General features: G+C 39.9%; 1 protein-coding gene across 6 annotated transcripts in view; it reads left to right on the top strand.

The window, feature by feature from the left end:
* The window catches only part of HELLS (helicase, lymphoid specific), a 53,291-nt gene that overhangs the window by 20,149 nt on the left and 11,845 nt on the right, over nucleotides 1–21,297 (top strand). For 5 of the 6 annotated variants that reach the window (XR_014492751.1, XR_014492752.1, XR_014492753.1 and 2 more), the window contains exons 12-18: nucleotides 6,745–6,841; nucleotides 7,525–7,686; nucleotides 13,256–13,401; nucleotides 13,656–13,794; nucleotides 17,311–17,394; nucleotides 17,469–17,588; nucleotides 18,342–18,458. Coding sequence is in view for 2 of the 6 variants with exons in the window: in XM_083364632.1 (XP_083220758.1) it covers nucleotides 6,745–6,841; nucleotides 7,525–7,686; nucleotides 13,256–13,401; nucleotides 13,656–13,794; nucleotides 17,311–17,394; nucleotides 17,469–17,588; nucleotides 18,342–18,458 (865 nt within the window). In the remaining 4 variants the exon portion in view is untranslated. Of the gene's footprint in view, nucleotides 1–6,744; nucleotides 6,842–7,524; nucleotides 7,687–13,255; nucleotides 13,402–13,655; nucleotides 13,795–17,310; nucleotides 17,395–17,468; nucleotides 17,589–18,283; nucleotides 18,459–21,297 lie in introns of all 6 variants that reach the window. The other variant, XR_014492754.1, reaches the window with a different exon arrangement.

Here is a 21,297-nt window from a genome sequence, read left to right as displayed (position 1 = left end):
CTTGGGTAGTTACATTATTTGGTGGTTTGTGCTGAAAATGTAATGTTTGTTTACATGAACTACCAGGTAAGAATAACTGCAAAACAAGCCAAAAAAATCCAATCTCTTCTGTTTGTTTTTAGTGATGATTTTTAGAATGGTAGCACAGGAAGTCTTCATTTCTACAGGAACAGAAGACTAGGTGACCCACTGGGGGATGAAAGAAAGCAACAGAGATCCAAAACAAAGTTTCTTTAGTAAAATACCCTAAGACAGTGATCCTTGGACCAGGAGTCCCAAATACAGATTTTCAAAGGATTATATACAAAAGGGCAGATTGTCTGTCATGAATGATATTTGTATCAATTGGAAAAAGTCCTAACTTTCTATCAACAATTAAGTAATTGCCCAAATCCATGCGGTTAGTGTTATTGTCACCTTTTATCATATATTACAATGCCAGAGTTTCTGGAGTCACAATAGCTTCTTTGATTTACACATAGTTACATATGACTAATGTTGTTGTTAGCTGAAAAGTCGTGTCCGACCCATCGCGACCCTATGGACAACGTTCCTCCAGGCCTTCCTGACCTCTGCCATCTTCTGGAGTCCATTTAAACTCACGCCTACTGCTTCAGTGACTCCATCCAGCCACCTCATTCTCTGTTGTCCCCTTCTTCTCTTGCCCTCAATCTTTCCCAGCATTAGGCTCTTCTCCAGTGAGTCCTTCCTTCTCATTAGGTGGCCAAAGTATTTGAGTTTTAGCTTCAGGATCTGCCCTTCTAAAGAGCAGTCAGGGTTGATCTCCTCTAGGTCTGACCGGTTTGATCGCCTTGCAGTCCAAGGGACTCGCAGGAGTCTTCTCCAGCACCAGAGTTCAAAGGCCTCAATTCTTTGGTGCTCAGCCTTTTTTATGGTCCAACTTTCACTGCCATACATTGCAACTGGGAAGACTTGACTATACGCACTTTTGTTGACAGGGTGATATCTCTGCTTTTTAGTGTGCTGTCTAGATTTGCCATGGCTTTCCTCCCAAGGAGCAAATGTCTTTTAATTTCTTGGCTACAGTCCCCATCTGCAGTGATCCTGGAGCCCAGGAAAATAAAATCTGTCACTACCTCCATTTCTTCCCCATCTATTTGCCAGGAATTGAGAGGGCCAGATGCCATGATCTTGGTTTTCTTAATGTTAAGTTTCAACCCAACCTTTGCACTCTCCTTCATCCACAACAAGAGGCTCTTTAGTTCTTCTTCACTTTCTGCCATTAGAGTGGTATCATCTACATATCTTAGGTTGTTGATATTTCTTCCGGCAATCTTAATTCCAACTTTTGATTCATCAAGCCCTGCCTTTCTCATGATGTGCTCTGCATATAAGTTAAATAGGCAGGGCGACAGTATACAGCCTTGCCGGACTCCTTTCCCAATTTTGAACCAATCAGTGGTTCCGTGTCCAGTTCTCACTGTTGCTTCTTGGCCCACGTATAGGTTTCTCAAGAGAAAAATAAGATGGTCTGGTACGCCCATCTCTTTAAGAATTTGCCACAGTTTGTTATGATCCACACAATCAAAGGCTTTAGCATAGTCAATGAAGCAGAAGTAGATGTTTTTCTGGAACTCTAGCTTTCTCCATGATCCAGCGTATGTTGGTAATTTGATGTTTAGTTCCTCTGCCTCTTTGAAATCCTGCCTGTACTTCTGGTAGTTCTCGATCCACATACTGCTGGAGTCTAGCTTGTAGGATTTTAAACATAACTTTGCAAGCATGAGAAATGAGTGCAATGGTGCGATAGTTTGAACATTCTTTGGCACTGCCTTTCTTTGGAATTGGAATGTAAACTGATCTTTTCCAATCCTGTGGCCACTGTTGAGTTTTCCAAATTTGCTGGCAAATTTTGTGTAGCACTTTTACTGCATCGTCTTTTAAGATTTTGAATAGCTCAGCTGGAATACTGTCACCTCCACTAGCTTTGTTGTTGCTCAGCTTTTCTAAGGCCCACTTCACTTCAAGTTCTAGGGTGTCTGGCTCTAGGTCAGTGACCACCTCATTGTGATTATCAGGGACGTTAAGCTCATTCTTGTATAGTTCTTCTGTGTAATTTTGCCACCTCTTCTTAATCTCTTCTGCCTCTGTTAGGTCCCTGCCATTTTGGTCCTTTATCATGCCCATTTTTGCATTAAACATTCCCTTCATCTCTCCAATTTTCTTGAAAAGATCTCTGGTCCTCCCTATTCTATTGTTTTCTTCTATTTCTTTGCACTGTTCATTTAAGAAGGCATTCTTATCTCTTCTAGCTATTCTCTGGAATTCTGCATTCAATTGGGCGTATCTTTCTTTTTTTCCCTTGCCTTTTGCTTCCCTTCTTTCCTCAGCTATATGCAAAGCTTTGTCAGACAGCCATTTTGCTTTCTTGCATTTCCTTTTTTTGGGGGGATGGTTTTGGTTGCTACCTGTTGTACAATGTTGCGAACCTCTGTCCATAGTTCTTCAGGCACTCTGTCTATCAGATCTAATTCCTTAAATCTATTTGTCACCTCTACTGTATATTCAACCGGGATATGATTTAATTCATACCTGAGTGGCCTAGTGCTTTTCCGTACTTTCTTCAGTTTAAGTGTAAACTTTGCAATGAGAAGCTCATGGTCTGAGCCACAGTCAGCTCCTGGTCTTGTTTTTACTGACTGTATAGAGCTTCTCCATCTTTGGCTGCAGAGCATATAGTCAATCTGATTTCTGTGTTGACCGTCTGGTGATGTCCATGTGTAGAGCCGTCTCTTGGGTTGTTGGAAAAGAGTATTTGCTATGACCATCGTATTCTTTTGACAAAATTGTATCAGCCTGTGCCCTGCTTCATTTTGTACTCCAAGGCCAAACTTGCCTGTTATTCCGGTTATCTTTTGGCTTCCTACTTTAGCATTCCAATCCCCCATGATGATAACGACATCATTGTTTGGTGTTAATCCTATAAGGTGCTGTAGGGCGTCATACAACCGGTCAATTTCATCCTCTTCAGCACTGGTGGTTGGGGCATAGACTTGGACTACTGTGATATTGAATGGTTTGCCTTGGATTCGAACTGAGATCATTCTGTCATTTTGAGGATTGTATCCCAGTATTGCTTTTCCTACTCTTTTATTGACTATGAAGGCTACTCCATTTCTTCTGAGGGATTCTTGTCCACAGTAGTATACCTGATGGTCATCTGAATTAAATTCACCCATTCCTGTCCATTTTAGTTCGCTGATACCTAAGATGTCGATGTTCAGTCTTGTCATCTCTTGTTTGACCATGTCCAGCTTTCCTTGATTCATGGATCTTACATTCCAGGTTCCTATGGAGAATAAATTTTTACAGCATCGGACTTTCCTTTCACCACCAGACACATCCACAGCTGAGCGTCCTTTCGGCTTTGGCCCAGTCACTTCATTCTTTCTGGCGCTACTAGTACTAGCCTTCTGCTCTTCCCCAGTAGCATATTGGATGTCTTCCGACCTGAGGGGCTCATCTTCCAGCGTCATATCGTTTTGCCTTTTGGTACTGTCCATAGGGTTTTCATGGCAAAGATACTGGAGTGGGTTGCCATTTCCTTCTCCAGTGGATCACGTTTTGTCAGAACTCTCTGCTATGACCTTTCCGTCTTGGGTGGCCCTGCACGGCATAGCTCATAGCTTCATTGAATTACGCAAGCCCCTTCGCCACGACAAGGCAGTAATCCATGAAGGGGACATATGACTAATACAGGATTTTAAATAGAAAAATCAGTTCTTAAGGAAGAAAAAAAATCTAAAGTGATATCATTCAACTTTCAAACACAATAGTAACTAGAATTGATTGCCAGATTGAGGTATACTTACATTCAGGTTGTTTTTTTACTTGTACATGCTTCCAAGGCATAAAAGTCCTCTAACAGTTCCAATAATGAATTGCCAGACATTTCCCAGTTGAAGTCTGGAAGTTATTCAACACTCTTCCACACCTTATCTCTATTACATCTGTTGAATGGAGCTGAGGGAGGCAGCATGGAACAATACCTGAGAAGCCAGAGGTTTAGTCTCTGATAGAACAGTGGCTTAGCCCAGGCTGGGTGAGCGATGGGCAAGCACACATACACAAAGCTGCACTCGCATACAAAGCTCCATTTGCACAAATGGAGGTTCGCATGTGAGCACAAGCACCCTCCACTCATGCGAGTGGAGGGTGCATGTGCCGACTCACACCAATGGAGCTGTGCCTGTGCGCCTGCCACTCACACACACCCAGGCCGCCAAGGATGGGGACCACTGATTAAGCCTATTTTCACAGGCATTTTCTTCCAGGCCAATAAGCTGCTAAACAGAAGTACATTCCTGGTTATGGACTTCCATGCACAAAAGGCATAGATACAAAGAGGAAAGAAGGCATAGAGGTTTTTTGTTTAGGAATTGTTTGTGACATTGGAGGATACTATATAGGAAAATAGAGTACCCTTTTTCTTAGCTTCTTTAATGGGGTAGAGGAAGAAAAACCCATGTCTGATATAAATACAGGTAGTCCTCACTTAACTCTTGGGTCCTTAAATTACATCATTGTGTTTTAGATTGTAAGCCGCCCTGAGTCTTCGGAGAAGGGCGGGATATAAATGGGATTAAAAAAATTTTTTTCCATCATTAAGTGATGCAGTCATAAAGCATAATATCAAATGACTGCCTTGCTTAGTGATGGCAGTTCCAGCAGTCCATTTTGCCATCGTAAATTGAGGATTGAGGGTCATTAAGTGAGAACCTCCTTGTAGTGTCCTACCAGTTTCCATCAAGCAAAATCATTGGGGAAGCTAACAGGAAGTTGTGAGTCCTGGGCAGTTCTCAAGCAGGCCAATAGGTAGTTAAGTGGCTGCCGTAGTCCAAGTGGAGCCAGGCCAGGGATACCTGGTGCTGTAGGCAGGAGGGCGCACACGGCCAGCAGCTGCCTCACAAAGGGCCAGGCTGGCACACCTCATTAATAGCAGGAGGAAAATGACAGTGAAGATCGGATAGGGTAGCATTGTGTAGGGCAGCCAAAAGGCAGAGTTTGTGGGAGAGAGAGGTCTTTGGGAACAGTTGAACCACCCCTGCAATTGTAAATAATGGGCTGGCTGCCAGGAGCTCACATGTTCATCACATGACAACGGGTACTGCAACAGCTGTAACTTCAAGAACCTGTAAATCTGTAACTTCAAGAACCTGTAAATCGCATGAAAGTTCCGTTCATTCAGCGCCATAGTAACTTTGAATTGTCGCTGAATAAATTGTTAAGCAAGGACTATTTGTAGGTCTGGATGATTGGTGGTTTAAGAAACATTACCATATAGTTTTAACAAATATTTAATAAGATCTGCATCTATTTTAGATTTCTTAAAAGAGATTAAATTTGTATGCATAATTAATGTCATTTTATGGGGGGGGTTGCCAATAATTTCCTTCAAGTAGATTTTAACATATATTCTAGTGCACGCTTTTCCTTGCATTTTTAATTGAAGAACAAACGTCAACACATTTTGAGAAGATGAACTTTTTAGTGAATCATGTTAGTTCAATATTAGTTTAAAAATATTGAAAATATCAAAATCAATATTAGTTCAAAAATGTAAAATTGGATCAATTCATATAGAAATCCAAACTTCCATTTCCAACTGTACTGTAAAAAAAAGATTCAATATGTTATCCTTTTATCTTAGTGAAGGAGCTTATGTTGGTAAAAACCACTTGCCTTTTGCAAGTGAGTCAATCCTGATGTTATGCAATTCTTGGCTTGTTTGAGGTTCTAATATAGGTCATAAGGAGTACTTGACTCAAGAACTGCAACCTAGTTATTAAGACTAACTATTCCTGTGCTTTTAGGAGGCACCTAATAATGAACAGTTAATATATTAAATATAAAAAGGCAGTATTTTCAGTGGCAAAGCAGAACATTGGTATCAGTTCTAAGAACTGATTCTCCTTGAAGTTGCATTGTTTTCACTATTACAGAATACAAGTGTGACACTTATAGCCCCATATATAGTAGGACAACTAATCAATGATATGTCTCCCAGAATTTTCTTGGCATCATTTCAGGCACAATGGCAATAATAACACAAGAAAAGTTTTTTGCCTCTATGTAATGTTTTCCTGGAGCCTTTTCTTCTTGTTAGTCTTTTCAGCCCAGCCCAGCCCTTCTTTCTTTTTATATTAGTTTTCTATGGAATTACATGGCTTTTTTTCTGTAACACCTTAGGATGTTAGTTTCTTTTCTTTTCTTTTTTAGTGGCTTATAAGAGCAAAGTTTTTCAAGGTCCTTTTGATTTCAAATATGTCTTTGTGATCAAGCATTCTTGCTGACAAATTCATTAATAATACATCAATTTGGACTTTCAGAAATTGGCCCCAGATTTGTGTGCTATTCCCATCTACCAACTAAATCCTGCAGTGGTTGGAATTTTGTTGCACTCTTAAGATCGTACTTCTTCTAGATTTTATAACTTAAAGATGGGTGTGAAAATAAATATAAAATTCAAATGCATCAGGAATGGGGGGAGACATGATAAGTGGAGTTTCATTGCAATCATTGGACAAAGTTTCATGCTCTGCATCTCTTGTGCCCTTTTTTTAAAGGCAAAATAATATGAACAAGAAAAAATACATTTTGTATAATCAGTGCACATTGCAGACCTTGAATTTTTTTCATTACAGAACTAAATTGTAGCTTCTTGCTTCTTAATTCATTTTTTTGTCAAGTTCTCAATTCATTTTTCTTGATTTTTTTTTCTAGTTTTGAATCCTGGTTTGATATTACCAGTATTTCTGAAATTGCTGAAGATATTGTTGCTAAGGAAAGAGAACAGAATATCTTGCACATGTTGCACCAGGTCGGTTTTCATTGCTTAAAATATGTTATTTTCTTCAGGTTGCCACTTTTCCTTTAAATATTATATTGTGACATATTATTAATAACTATATATGACCACAAATGAATATATTTACAAATACCACTGTTAACATATATCTGTGGGCATCCTTATTTTCCAAGTGTGAATTCCTCACCGTGAAGATATATTTGCTGAGAAATTAAGGAGTTTTTTCTCATGACACTCTTCTTATACTCAATACTTGAATATTCAGGATTTAGTCTTTGCCAAGGGCAATGGTGGTTGGTTGGTTGGTTGGTGAGTATAGATTGGGGGGGGGGGTCATTTCTTTCACCAGTCACAAAGATTGTGGTTGCTTCTGTTTTGTGTTAGCTGTAGTAGAGAGTGGTTATATGTGGAAATATTTTGCCTTGATGACAGTGAGACTGTTTATCTTTTCTTCTGTTTTTTTTTAAAAAAAAGATTTAGAACTCTTAATTCTTTGCCTTAGAAGGAAAATTTTAAGCACTTAGTAGTTTACAGAAGAGGTTTGCCAAGGCCAAATTTTCTGTCAAAATGCAGTTGAAAGCAATTACATACAAAACATCACATCATGCAGTCTTGGAATGACAATGCTTTCTTTTGAAATAAGCAAGGTTTTAATCATAAATGGATAGAAATGTATTTTGATTTTTTGACTCTAGATTTTGACTCCTTTCCTATTGAGAAGACTGAAATCAGATGTAGCTGTAGAAGTCCCTCCCAAGCGTGAAGTTGTGGTCTATGCACCTCTTGTTAAGAAACAAGAAATTTTCTACAGTGCCATTATAAACAAGACAATTCAGAAGCTTTTGGGAAACAACCAGGTATTTGTTTCAGTATTTTGGCTTAAGGATGTTTTGGCCATTGTCTTCTGTTTGGGTAAAGATAGAGTATAGATAGAAGGAAGCTTGAAAAGCTGAAACATCTCATTTCCATTTTGTGTCACATCTCCTCCACTAAAGTTAGGAAGGAAGAAGCTGGAATACTGAATTGTGGAAAATAAAGTCACTTGGACCCATTGTAACTTAGACTCTAGCATTGGGACAAGTCATAGGAAAGTAACTTCAGCAATCACGTCTCTTGTTATCTTGAATTCTTTGCCTCTTGTAGATTTTGAAGTTGTTAAGATACGAGGGCAAATACCTGCTTACTCGACTCTACTAGTCTGGAATTGAGAGGTGGTCAGTGCCCTTTTATAACAGTTGGAAGGGATCTTGGAGGTCTTCTAATCCAATGCTCTGATCAAACAGGAGACCCTATACCATTTCAGACAAATGGTTGTCCAATTTAAAAATCTCCAGTGTTGGAGCACCCACAATTTCTGGAGAAAGTCATTCCATTGGTTACTTATTCTGTCAGGAAATTTCTCCTTAGTTCTAGATTGCTTTCTCTCCTTGATTAGATTCAGTCATTGCTTCTTGTCCTGCCTTCAAGTGCTTTGGAAAATAGACTGACCCACCTCTTGTTGTGGCAGCCTCTTAGATATTGCAACACTAGAGATACCCAATTCCTGCAACCATTGTTGGTATGTTTTAGCCTTCAGCCCTCTAATTATCTTTGTGCTCTTCTCTGCACTCTTTCCAGAGACTCAGCATCTTTTTATGGAAGGGATATGACACCTCCCCCATTTCAGGAAGACACTAATAAGATCATTAATGAAGAACCAAGGAGGTTATTAACCAGTTTCAAATATAATACTTGGCTCTGTTGCTTTTTTTCATCCTATACCATGGAAACAATCACTGTCCTGGAACATTGCTTAATTTTAATAATTAAAGTAATACAAGCTGAAATTACATCTCAGTATAATTTCACAAGGCAGCTGATACATAGAAAGCTGAATTCATGAATTGTGGTTTTAGAATAGAATAGAGCTAGAAGGGACCTTGGAGGTCTTCTAGTCCAGGGCTTTTCAACTTTTTCACCCATTGTACTACTTTTAGGATATGGCAATTTCTGAGTATCACCAGTCGCCTAACAAGGTGTCAAAAACTTGATGACCAAAAAAAAAAAAAAAGGAAAAAAGTGATGAAGTATGAAGTCATCAGGTTTTTGACACCTTGCTAGGCGATTGGTGGTACTCGGATATTTTAGGATATTGCTATATCCTAAAAGTGATAGAACTTACAACAATTCATTTAGTGACTGTTGTAAGTGCCAGTATCAGCACCAGGCTCCAGCTGACTGGCGATTCTGCGGGGCTCAGCAGAAGTGCCAAGAACAGCACCGGGCTCCAGATGATTGGTGCTTCTGTGGGGCTCAGCAGAAGCGCAAGGATCAGTGCCGGGCACCAGCTGATCAGAAGCGCCAGGAGCTTCTGCTGAGCCCTGACAGCCCTGCAGCTCCAGCTGTCTCTTACTCAGGATTGTGCGGTGCTGCCACCACTTCAGCTCATTCCCCTCCCCCCCCACTACTTCTCTAGGACGATGACGTACCACCTGCCAGGTGCCAATGTACCACTGGTTCAAAAGCCCTGTTCTAGTCCAGCCCCCTTCTTCTCCCCCCCCCACTCAAGCAGGAGAACCTATACTATCTCAGACAAGTGACTGTCCAGTTTCTTCTTAAAAATCTCCAGTGATGGAGCACCCATGATTTCTGGAGGCAAGCTGTTCCACTGGTTAATAGTCCTCATTGTCAGGAAGTTTCTCCTTAATTCCAGGTTGCTTCTCTCTTTAATCAGTTTCCAATCATTGTTTCTTGTCCTGTTCTTGTTTTGGCAAGGAGTATCTTTACACAACACCTAAAATTCTTCTCTAGCCTGTCAGATTTGGCAGGAATTATCCCTATTTTAGTTGCGTCTTGTTTTTCCTTTGCATTGGCTATCCTTGAAAAGTGTCATAAAATTGCAGTTTGCTCAAAAGTAAGCTTGTAATAGTGCAAACTACAGAGAGTATCTGATTCCATTAGTGAAAGATCTAGTTGTCAATGTTGCACTATTGTTGACTTTTAAAGCTGTAAATGGCTTAGATCACGTTATTTAAGAACTGGTTCTCCTGTTATGAACCTATCTAGCTTTTAAGTTTTGCAGGAGAAGCTCTTTTTGGCTCTGCCACTTTCTGACGTTCAAGAGGGGGCCTCCTCCTGCATTGCACCAGGCTTCGAAACAAATTCTCCTGAGATTTGCATTTAACTTAGCTTCTAGTCCTTCCCATATTGCCAGAGCTCACCAAACAGACTTGCAGATCCCACAAATCTAGAAGTGCTTAGCACTTTAGAAAAAAAAATAAAAGATTCAAAGGCTTAGACAGGCTTAAACAGTGAGCAAAACAGGTTGAAATTAACAGAGAGTGATGTAAAGTCTGCATCCGGGGATCAAGATATGAAAAGCATAGGCAGAAAGTGGAGGAAAACTGGTTTCTCAATATAATACATGTGAAAAAGAGTAGCTTCTCTCCTCAAATTTCTCTGGAATTATTCTTGGTTTTCTGACCATTTTTCCTCATAAGGGATTACAAGTAATAAGAGAAGGGGTTGATGCATCCTGCCAACATATGACCTGAAGAAACTGCAGTCTTAGTTGAGGGAAAAATATTTTGTCAGCCTGAAAAAGACTCTTCAGAGCCTCTTTGGTCCCTGGCATTCTTTTGTTATCAGTGGGATAGATTTTTTTTGTTCTACTTTTTGCAAATTCATATTCCCCCGTGAGAACATATACATCTTAGTATTTATCTTTAGTTTTAGTTTCAGTCTTAATGCCCAAGTCTTGCCTCTTGTACTGCTGATATGGCCATTGTATTTATTGCTTTTTTTAAAAAAAAGTTTTTATTGATTTTTAATATAATTCAACAGTGCTTATTCAACGCGTTGTCTGAGTTTATCATTCACTAATACAAATTAAATTCCAAATCCCTAGTTCATTTTTCCAGCCATTTCCAGTATTTATAGAAGCATCAATCTCCTTAGGATAGGTGTTCTTCTTCCCCCCAACAAGTCCCCCTGCCTCTTAAGAAATTCTCTCTGCTTCAAAGATATAGGCAAACTGGCAGTCTGTTTGCAAAAATCAGTCATCTTTGGGGCAGATAAATATTTATTTGCATGTTGTTGGAAAACCATGATTTGGGTTTATTTATTTATTTATTTGATTTGATTTCTATACCGCCCTTCTCCCGAGGGACTCAGGGCGGTTCACAGGGCATATATAAATAGCAGTACAAAAATTAAAAGGAAATTAAACCAATGCCCAATTAAAATACAACAATAATAGAATACTAAAAAACCAATTAAAAAACCCATATTCCCCCATCAGGCCAGACCAGCTAATTCAAATAAGTGGGTCTTCAGCCCGCGGCGGAAGGATCGAAGGTCCGATGCCATCCGGACCTCAACCGGCAGTTGGTTCCATAATGCCGGAGCACCCACAGAGAAGGCCCTCCCCCTGGGGGCCACCAGTCGACATTCCCTGACCGGAAGCACCCTGAGGAGGCCCTCTCTGTGGGCACGCACAGGGCGGAGGGGAGTTGACACCGGCAGCAGGTGGTCCTCGAGGTATCCCGGACCCATGCCATGTAAGGACATGTAAGATCATGACCAAGACCTTGAACCTCACCCGGAAGACAACTGGTAACCAATGCAGCTCGCGGAGCAAAGGTGTAACATGGGAGTACCAGGAAACTCCCAAGACAACTCTCGCGGCCGCATTCTGTACCAGTTGGAGCCTCCGAGTGGTCTTCAAGGGAAGCCCCATGTAGAGAGCAGTACAGAAGTCTAGGCGAGAGGTCACGAGCGCATGAGTGACCGTACACAGGGCATTCCGGTCCAGATAGGGCCGCAACTGGCGAACCTGGGCGAAAGCCCCCCTAGTCACGGCCACTATATGATCTTCCAGAGTAAGTCGTGAATCTAGGAGGACTCCCAATTTGCGAGCCCTATCCACGGGGGGTAAGAACTCACCCCCCATAGAAAGAGATGGAACATTTTGAATGTCCCGGGATGCCGGAATGTACAGCCACTCAGTCTTGTCAGGGTTGAGTTGAAGTCTGTTCCTCCCCATCCAGACCCGAACCGCCTCCAGGCAATGGGACATCACAGCGAGGGCATCACTGGGGTGGTTTGGGGTCGAAATGAAAAGTTGGGTATCATCGGCGTATTGATGATACCCAACTCCAAAACCATGAATGATCTCACCCAGCGGTTTCATGTAGATGTTGAACAGGAGAGGCGAGAGAACCGACCCATGAGGAACTCCACAAACGAGAGACCTAGGGGCCGATCTCTGCCCCCCTGCCAACACCGACTGCGAGCGTCCCAGGAGATAGGAGGAGAACCACTGAAGAACTATGCCTCCCACTCCCAATCCCCTGAGACGCCGCAGCAAGATACCATGGTCGATGGTATCGAAAGCCGCCGAGAGGTCTAATAGGACTAGGACAGAGGAATATCCCCTATCCCGAGCCCTCCAGAGATCATTCACCAGAGCGACCAATGCCGTCTCCGTGCTGTACCCGGGCCTGAAACCCGATTGGTACGGGTCCAAATAATCCGCTTCATCCAGGACCAGAGGGAGCTGATGCGCCACCACACTCTCAACAACCTTCGCAAGAAAGCGAAGGTTGGAGACTGGACAAAAGTTGTTCAATACAGCTGGGTCCAAGGCAGGCTTCTTGAGGAGAGGTCTCACCACCGCCTCCTTCAAGACGGTGGGGAAATTACCCTCACTCAAAGAAGCAGATATAACCGCCTGGAGCCAGCCTCGTGTCCTCTCCCTAGCTGCATAAACCAGCCAAGAAGGGCACGGATCCAATAAACATGTGGTGGAGCTCAGCCTCCCCATAATCCTGTCCACTTCATCAGGGGTCACAGAATCAAACTCCTCCCAGATAACATTGACAAGACCGCCTCCATTGTTTTATTATAATGCAAAGTCATCCTTTCCCATGTGTGTTTCTGTTCCAGAGTCTTACAGGGCAACAATCTGTTGTATGCAATATTTTCAATGATGAGCACTGGGCATTCCAGGGCGTGGATTGTTCTGTGATAAACCATGTCTTTGGTCATTTTTAACTCTTCCCCTTCCCCAGTTTTTAGCTTTTCTCTTTTCCATAAATGTGAATCCCAGAAACACATTAAACAAGAACTAGGTATTTGAGTGGTTACTTATTATTCAGACCCTAATTTTCACTGCTCTGTCACTTAGTTGAATTGTGAGGAATTAGCTGGAGCAGGGATGACATCCAGCAAGGAGTGCAAAGGAAAATATACCAGGCAGATGCAGGACCCATCAATATAAGTGTACTGATCATTGCTCAAGGAACACATTTCTATAAATCAGAGGTCCCCAACCTTGGCCACTTTATGACTTGTGGCTGAGGAATTCTGGGAGTTGAAGTCCACAAGTCATAAAGTGGCCAAGGTTGGGGACCCCTGCTATAAATAACGAGGTCTTGCATTTTATAGGAAGAAGTTATGGAGCTGAGTTCTACAGGCCGACCAAAGCGACGCAGTCGGAAAGTAGTTAATTATCGTGAGCTCAGAGAAAATGAATTTCCTGACGCACTGGAAGAACTAATCAGTAAAACACAAGAAGAGGCTGAAAAAGAGAGGTAGTTAATCCAAATTTTGTTTGGATTATTTGCAAAATACCTTCACAGCCAGGTAACATTGAGAAATAAACTCATAATAAACCTAAACATCATTCTTAATCTTATTGATAAAATATTCTACATATCGGTAGCTATAGATTAATCAGCACTGAAACAGAATAATTGGATGAAATAGCTCTTGAAGTGTAATACTGTACTGACACATTTGGTAGATTTTACTTGTAGCTTTATTTCAATTTGCTTTCATTTGTAAGGCCAGTGATTGCAGTGGATATGCCTTTGGATTCAGAAATCAACCTTAAGTTGCAGAACATTATGATGCTGCTGAGGAAGTGTTGCAACCATCCATATCTTATTGAATATCCCCTGGACTCTGTCACACAGCAATTTAAGGTAAATCTTTATTCTTCGCTATGAGTAGACATAAACCTGTGGGTCTAGTTTAGACTTACTTTGATAGTGTTGGTTGAAAAACTGTCTACGGCTTTAGTCAATTCTTAAGCAAGGTTGTTGGCTGGCCAAAAGAAGTAGGGTTTAAAATATCCTGTATATACCTGCTACGTGATGGGATATGGGCAACATTATGTTGGTAAGTAAGGTAGTCTTTCAGCTAAAGATACTGGCTTACGTATACTATTGCATGGATTAGATAAATACGTTTTGAGGTAAAATGAGACTTTGTTTATGCATACTAGTCAAAATTTGTCAAAATCTACCAAAATCAATCTATATTTCTCATTTATTTAAAAAAAACTGTGAAAACTTTGACCCAAACCACAATAAGTAGTGAGATCAATATCTGTGGGCTTACCTCTGTATAGTAAATTGACAATTGCAGCTTGTGATTTCAGAACAGTAAAAGGTAAATGGTGTGAAATGAAAGAACATTTAAGTACGTTGTATGTTTGAGATTAAGAGAAAGGGGAAGGATATAATAGACACATTCAAATAGTCTTTGTGGAATGGGAGTTGAAGAGTACATGCAGGAAAGTGAAGATATAAGTTTAATTATGAATGAATGGCTAAGGTGTATGAATTGGGGTTATCTAGGTTTTTGGGAGCTCATATGAAAACGAATTCGTAGGTTGATCATAATTCTGTTATGCTCTAGTAGTGAATGGCACAATGAAAAAAAAGCAGAGATGAGTCTTGGGATATTATGCAACATTCTGAATGAATACGATCCAGGGAACAAAATACTTTGTTAGGTGAAATGAATTGGTGGGAACAAGACAGGAGAATGCCAGAAATGTCATGGATCTTTGGGAGAGCCAGGAATAAATAAATGGGGAATGGTAAGTAGAAAAATATGCAGCTACGTAAGCATAATCCTGTCTATGCATACATGGCAAAGAAAGAAGTATAAAACTTATAGCATAATTTGATTAGTAAGGGGTGAAGAGAGGTTTTAAATGTGAGAGACTTCATTCTGTGGGAGTGGGGAAAAGAAAAGAAGAAATTAAAACGAGAAAGTACAATGACTTCAAGAAGAGAAACTTTAAGCCCCACATGAAAAAAATCTTAAAAGATTTGATTAATCTGGGCAAAGAATGAATACAATGAAATGTGTGGAAGCTGCATAGAACAGAGTGGAAATAATTACACAACAGGTATGTAGAGTTGTGCTAAAAGCAAGTATAAATAATGCTTATCAGAATGATGAAGTGGAAAAGGATTTGGGTGAGGGAAAATACATGTAACAATTCTGCAAAAATAAGGATGAGAGAAAGATAATATATGTAGAGAAAAGGGGAAAGGAAGGAATACTGGAAAGATTCTAGATGATGCAGGAATAGCAGTGATGTGTTAAAAAGTGGAATTGAAACAAATCATTGTTAATGTCTAATAAGCATTTATAAAAATTGAAAATAGTAAGCTGCAGGTGCATGCAGTGTAGCTGGAGAAATGTTGAACTAGTTTGATTCTGGAGGAGTTATATGCCTTATTTAGTGTGTATATGGATATTGTGTTTGTGGCTGTAGATGTAATATAAGATCAGAATGTCACCTGTATAGCTCACCCTGTATTGCACAAAGAAAGATATGCAAAACTTCCAGAGGTTTAAGTGCATCTGGGAAGATGCTTGGCAGAATTCTGATTGAAAGAGGTGGCAATCAGTAAAATTGGGGAACAGCAGAGCAGCTTTACTTGAGGTTATGTGAACTGGATTCTTTTTTTCTGCCAAGTCATGCATAAACTAGGAGAAGATAAATTTATTGTTCATTTGTTTATTTAGAGCAGTGCTTCCCAGATATGGGTAAATTATCCAAAATTGGATTAAAGTGTTTTTTCTTTGGTAACAGTATGCAAACCCATTACCCGATCACAACACGGATGTGTAAATTGACATTGGGCAAAAAGAATTTTCTAATAGTGGTTTGGGATTGATTTAAGAAATACGATTTAAATGAAAGAAAAGGTTTGGGATTGATTTAAAGTATATAAGCATATAGCATATAAGTGTTGCTTGAGCAGGGTCCGTAAGATTATCTGGGGCATCTTCTTTACAACCTGTTTTCCTTGGTACCTTCTGGGAGGAGGGGGCTTCGTGGTATCCGGAGCAGAACATCCAGATTCAGTCACAGTTTCGTTCCATACAGTATCAACCTTGTGAACTCTCAAGCTTCCTCCTTCCGTTATGTATTCAAGATGGACAGTGATTAATATTTATATGTATTTACATGTAGGGGTGTAGGTACATACATATATTGTATATAGATTTTACATGTATGTTATGTATGTGTACACTTTTGAGAGCAGGCAAAAGAGAATTTTGAGAATTTCATTTTTAATGCATGCCAATGTGCCCACAATAAAAAATGACAATCGAGGTTATCTTACCTTAAGTAAATTGCCTTGAATTGTAAAATATTTTGCATGAATGTGTTGTTGGATGCAACAAGAGAAATTATGGTGAAAATAAAAGATACATTAGAACTGAATACTTAGTGACTAGTTCACCATGCAGCACAGAGCAGTCAAGAATGCCTCCTGTCTTTTACTGCCATAATTATACTGATAAGAAAATATAATCTTGTCGTCAAGACCATCCAATTTTCTTTATTCCAAGAGGAGGATTATACTATATACAGTATAAGAAAGTTTTCATTTATAATAACAATCCCATTCAGCAGTAACTAGGAAATTATAAATATTTATAAATATACAGGACACTTTATATTTGTAGACGACATCAGTTCTGTTAACTGTTAGCAGTTATTTCAGCTATCAGGTATTCTGTCTATTAACCAAAAAGACATACGGTACTTGCCAGAATTAGAATTTCTGAAATCTGTTTGTTTATTCATGTTAGAAGCATCACAATTAAAATAAGGCATACTATATGACATAAAAATTAAAATATAAAATAAAAGATTAAAATATATACAAATTAAACAAACCCTGCCCAGAAACTAGCAACATTGATTGTGTTCTGTCATGCTGTCTTGAGGTCCTCAAGTGTACCCTGATCAGAATATAAAGGGCAGTTAATGTATTTGTTGTTTTCTGCTGGTCATCACAATCACGAAGAGCAGAAGCCACTGGATAACCCCATTTGTTCAGAGTCTTTCTGGACCTTGTACTTGTGTGCAGTCTGTTCAACGATTTTCATACTCCCAGCTTTCGTCAATCCCAGGTGCCAGCTCCTCTGTTGTTTCCATCCAGCATTGGTTCCTTGTAGCTTTCCATAGATCCACTCTTCTTTTAAATGCCTCAAAGTCTTCCATTGACCTAAGGAACCTTTTCCTGGAATCTATGACTTTCTTTGCTGTTCTCTGATAATAAAGGAAATGAGACCATATTTACACATATTGCTTTCAAAAGGCCAAGAAAAGCAGCATGTTAAAAGCAGTATCTATAATATATTCATAATATATAGTTTTTGTTGTTGTTTCCCCTCACGTGAAGGTGGATGAGGATCTAGTGAAGAATTCTGGAAAAATATTACTCTTGGATCGCATGTTACCAGAACTAAAAAAGCGAGGACACAAGGTATTTTTTTGAATTTAGTAAAAAAAAAATCAAACTGCTGAGATAAGTTACTAAGGATCATTTCCTCAATTTAGGTGGTGCTGTTTTCACAAATGACCCGAATGTTGGATATTTTGATGGACTACTGCTATCTGAGAGATTACCAGTTTAGTCGTCTGGATGGAAGCATGTCTTATGCAGACAGAGAAGAAAATGTAGGTGGCTTTTTCTCAGAAACATTCACCTGATTTGTTTAATTTTTCTAAGATTTATCAAGAAAACAAGCTGGGAGTAAACTATTTGACTTCAACTTATCCTCTGCAAAAAATCATTGGGAAGTCTTTGCAGTCCTGTTGCTCTATTTTGTAGAGTTGTTGAGATGATAATGTTATATATTACTATAGAATTGCTGGAAATTAGTTTGGATTATGGTTTGGAAATTCATGTGGATTAATGCATTATGTCTTGAAACATACATTTGTGATGAAAAATGTATCCAAAATATTTAGATCAGTGTTTTTCCATTTGGCAATTTTAAGTTGTACGGACCTCAACTTCCAGAATTCCCCAGCCATTCAAAATGTAGGTTATCGTGAATAATTGCAGATAAAAGAGCATAACTTCAAATTAGTTTTGAATTTTCATGCCTCTTTTTTAAAATAAATTTTCATTTGTTTGGATTTTTAAAATATATCCTGTGATGGCTTTTTTTTAGTTTTCAAACAATTCATTAGGATTTTTTTTAAAAACTACTAAATTTTCTACTATTTTTAACATATGTTCTTAACCTTCTCAACCCCAAAAACATTGTGAAATATAGGAGCATGCTATAATATAATTCTTCCTATAATTTTTTGTAGTTTAAGCAGCCAAATGGCTAAAGGTTTTGTTTCTGTTTATTATCTTTAAGGACAAGCATGCTGATTTTCCTATTTTATGTTAAATTGGTGACATTCTGCCTTTTATAGATGAAGAATTTTAATACAGACCCTGAAGTTTTTATATTTTTGGTGAGCACACGAGCTGGAGGTCTTGGCATTAATCTGACTGCAGCGGATACAGTCATAATTTATGACAGTGACTGGGTATGTACTATGAAGTCCTGATCCTAAAGGACTATATAATCAACTCCATCAATAGAGTACAGTTTTAAAATCCACTTGGAATTTAAGTTTTGTCTATGAAATCTGGTACAATTTTAAAATAGATGCTACTTAGTAGCAAGAGCCAGTTGTGACTTCTGCCGAAGGCACAAAGCCAGCTGAGTAACCTGGTAAGCTGACAAGTCATTCTCCTCTAAGAAGTGGGCATTGGCAAGACACTTCAGCAATTCTTGCAGGGACTAGTCTAGGCAGTCACCAGGAGTCAACATTGACTCGCAAGCATTAAAAAAAAACATAGTAAAACATAGCTATATAGTTTTCCTTATTAAATGTAAGTACAGGTAGTCCTCGACTTACAACAGTTCATTTAATGGCTGTTCGAGGTTACAACAGCATTGAAAAAAGTGACATCAATTTTTTTCACACAATCATTGCAGCATCCCCATGATCATGTGTTCAAAATTCAGATGCTTGGCAACTGACTCTCATTTATGACAGTTGCAACCTTATGACAAGCAAAGTTAATGGAGCCAGATTCACTTAATAACCGTGTTATAGACTTAATAACTGCAGTGGTTCACTTAACATCTGAAAAGTTGTAAAATGAGGCAAAACTGTGTCATTTAGCAACAGAATTTTGGGGGTCAATTGTGGTCATAAGTCAAGAACTACCTGTATTGGTATGTCATTTAGAGTCTTGTAGTACCGTATATACTTGAGTATAAGCCGACTCGAGTATAAGCCGAGACCCCCAATTTTACCCCAAAAAACTGGTAAAAGTTATTGACTCGAGTATAAGCCGAGGCTGGGAAATGCAGCAGCTGGAGGCTGGATCCCCCGAAAGACGTCTCTGCTGAGATGAGAGAACGGGGTGGCAAGCCGCCAAGAGAATGGGGCGGTGGAGTGCTCTGCCGAGAGAATGGGGCGGCTTGCTGTTCTCTCGGTGCAGCACGGCAGAGGCTGGATCTCGCGAAAGAAGTCTCCACTGAGCGAGAGAATGAGGCGTCTCAGCGCCCATTTTCTCGGCGAAGACTTCTTTCGGGGGATGCAGCTTCTGCCGCCCCTTTCTCTCAGCTGCCCAGTGGAACAGCTTGCCACCAGAAATCAAGAGTGCTCCATCACTGGAGGTTTTTAAGAAGAGACTGGACATTCACCTGTCTGAGATGGTATCGGTCAGTGGTGGCGAAACTTTTAGAGACCAAGTGCCCAAACCGCAAGCCAAAACCCACTTGTTTATCACAAAGTGCCAAGGCAGCATCGGCATTCTGGTGCCCTCGGGGGAGGGGACAGGGAGGCGCCTCTGAGTGCCGCCTCTGGCACGAAAAAAAGGGGGAGCAAAAAATGGGCCACCGTACCGCAAGGCACAAAAATGCCAACCGCCGCGCCGCAGGGTGCAGATACAAGGCACCGCACCACGTGAGAACGGGGCTGGGCTAGTGAGTATCACGCAGGCACTAGCCCCGCCCCCTTTGCAGCATGTGCCTGCTCGTGGCCCCGTGCGCGCATGCACGCATGTAAAATGCTTCCCCCTCCCTTTTCTTCCAGTCCACCAACCGACAAGGACCTGCTGCTGGCAGCGGTGGTGGCGCACGTGCCAACAGAGAGGGCTCTGAGTGCCACCTCTGGCAGGCGTGCCATAGGTTCACCACCACTGGTATAGGTCCTCCTGCTTGAGCAAGGGGCTAGACTAGAAGACCTCCAAGGTCCCTTCCAGCTCTATTCTATTCTATTCTATTCTATTCTATTCTATTCACTTTCTATATTTCTATTCTATTCTATTCTATTCTATTCACTTTCTATAATTCTATTCTATTCTATTCTATTCTATTCTATTCACTTTCTATATTTCTATTCTATTCTATTCTATTCACTTTCTATATTTCTATTCTATTCTATTCTATTCTATTCTATTCCATTCACTTTCTATATTTCTATTCTATTCTATTCTATTCTATTCTATTCTATTCACTTTCTATATTTCTATTCTATTCTATTCTATTCTATTCACTTTCTATATTTCTATTCTATTCTATTCTATTCCATTCACTTTCTATATTTCTATTCTATTCTATTCTATTCTATTCTATTCTATTCTATTCTATTCTATTCCATTCACTTTCTATATTTCTATTCTATTCTATTCTATTCTATTCTATTCTATTCCATTCACTTTCTATATTTCTATTCTATTCTATTCTATTCTATTCTATTCTATTCTATTCTATTCTATTCACTTTCTATATTTCTATTCTATTCTATTCTATTCTATTCCATTCACTTTCTATATTTCTTTTCTATTCTATTCTGTTCTGTTCTGTTCTGTTCTGTTCTGTTCTACGTTCTGTTCCATTCCATTCCATATTTTCTATTCCATTCTGTTCCACTGTCAGAGCCCATCGGAGGCAACCCAGTCAGCCCAAACAGGAGTTACACTAAGGCTATGCAGCCTCTCCTCTCAACCTGAACCCCTCCTTACCTTTCCTTTTATCTGCATCCTATTTTTAACTGCCGGCTCTGCCCTGCCCTATTTTGTCCTTGAGCACTCGTGAGCTCATCAAGAACAGAAGGTAACCGTGGGGTGAAAGGCAGGGCAAGATCTGCAAGATCCCCATTTGCATTTGACTTTGCCATCCCATCTGGTTCGAGATAACACACCACACACACACACACACACACACACACACACACACACACACACAGAGAGAGAGAGAGGGGATGAGGATGAGGATGAACGAATTTTGCAGCTGCTTCTTTAAAAGCTCTCTTCTCTCAGGGATGCCCGAGATAGTGAATTGCAAGCAGAAATGAATTTCTCCTTCCG

Source organism: Vipera ursinii (assembly GCF_947247035.1).
Source record: "Vipera ursinii genome assembly, chromosome: 5".
NCBI lineage: Eukaryota > Metazoa > Chordata > Lepidosauria > Squamata > Viperidae > Vipera > Vipera ursinii.
This window is presented reverse-complemented; position numbering and strand designations above follow the sequence as displayed.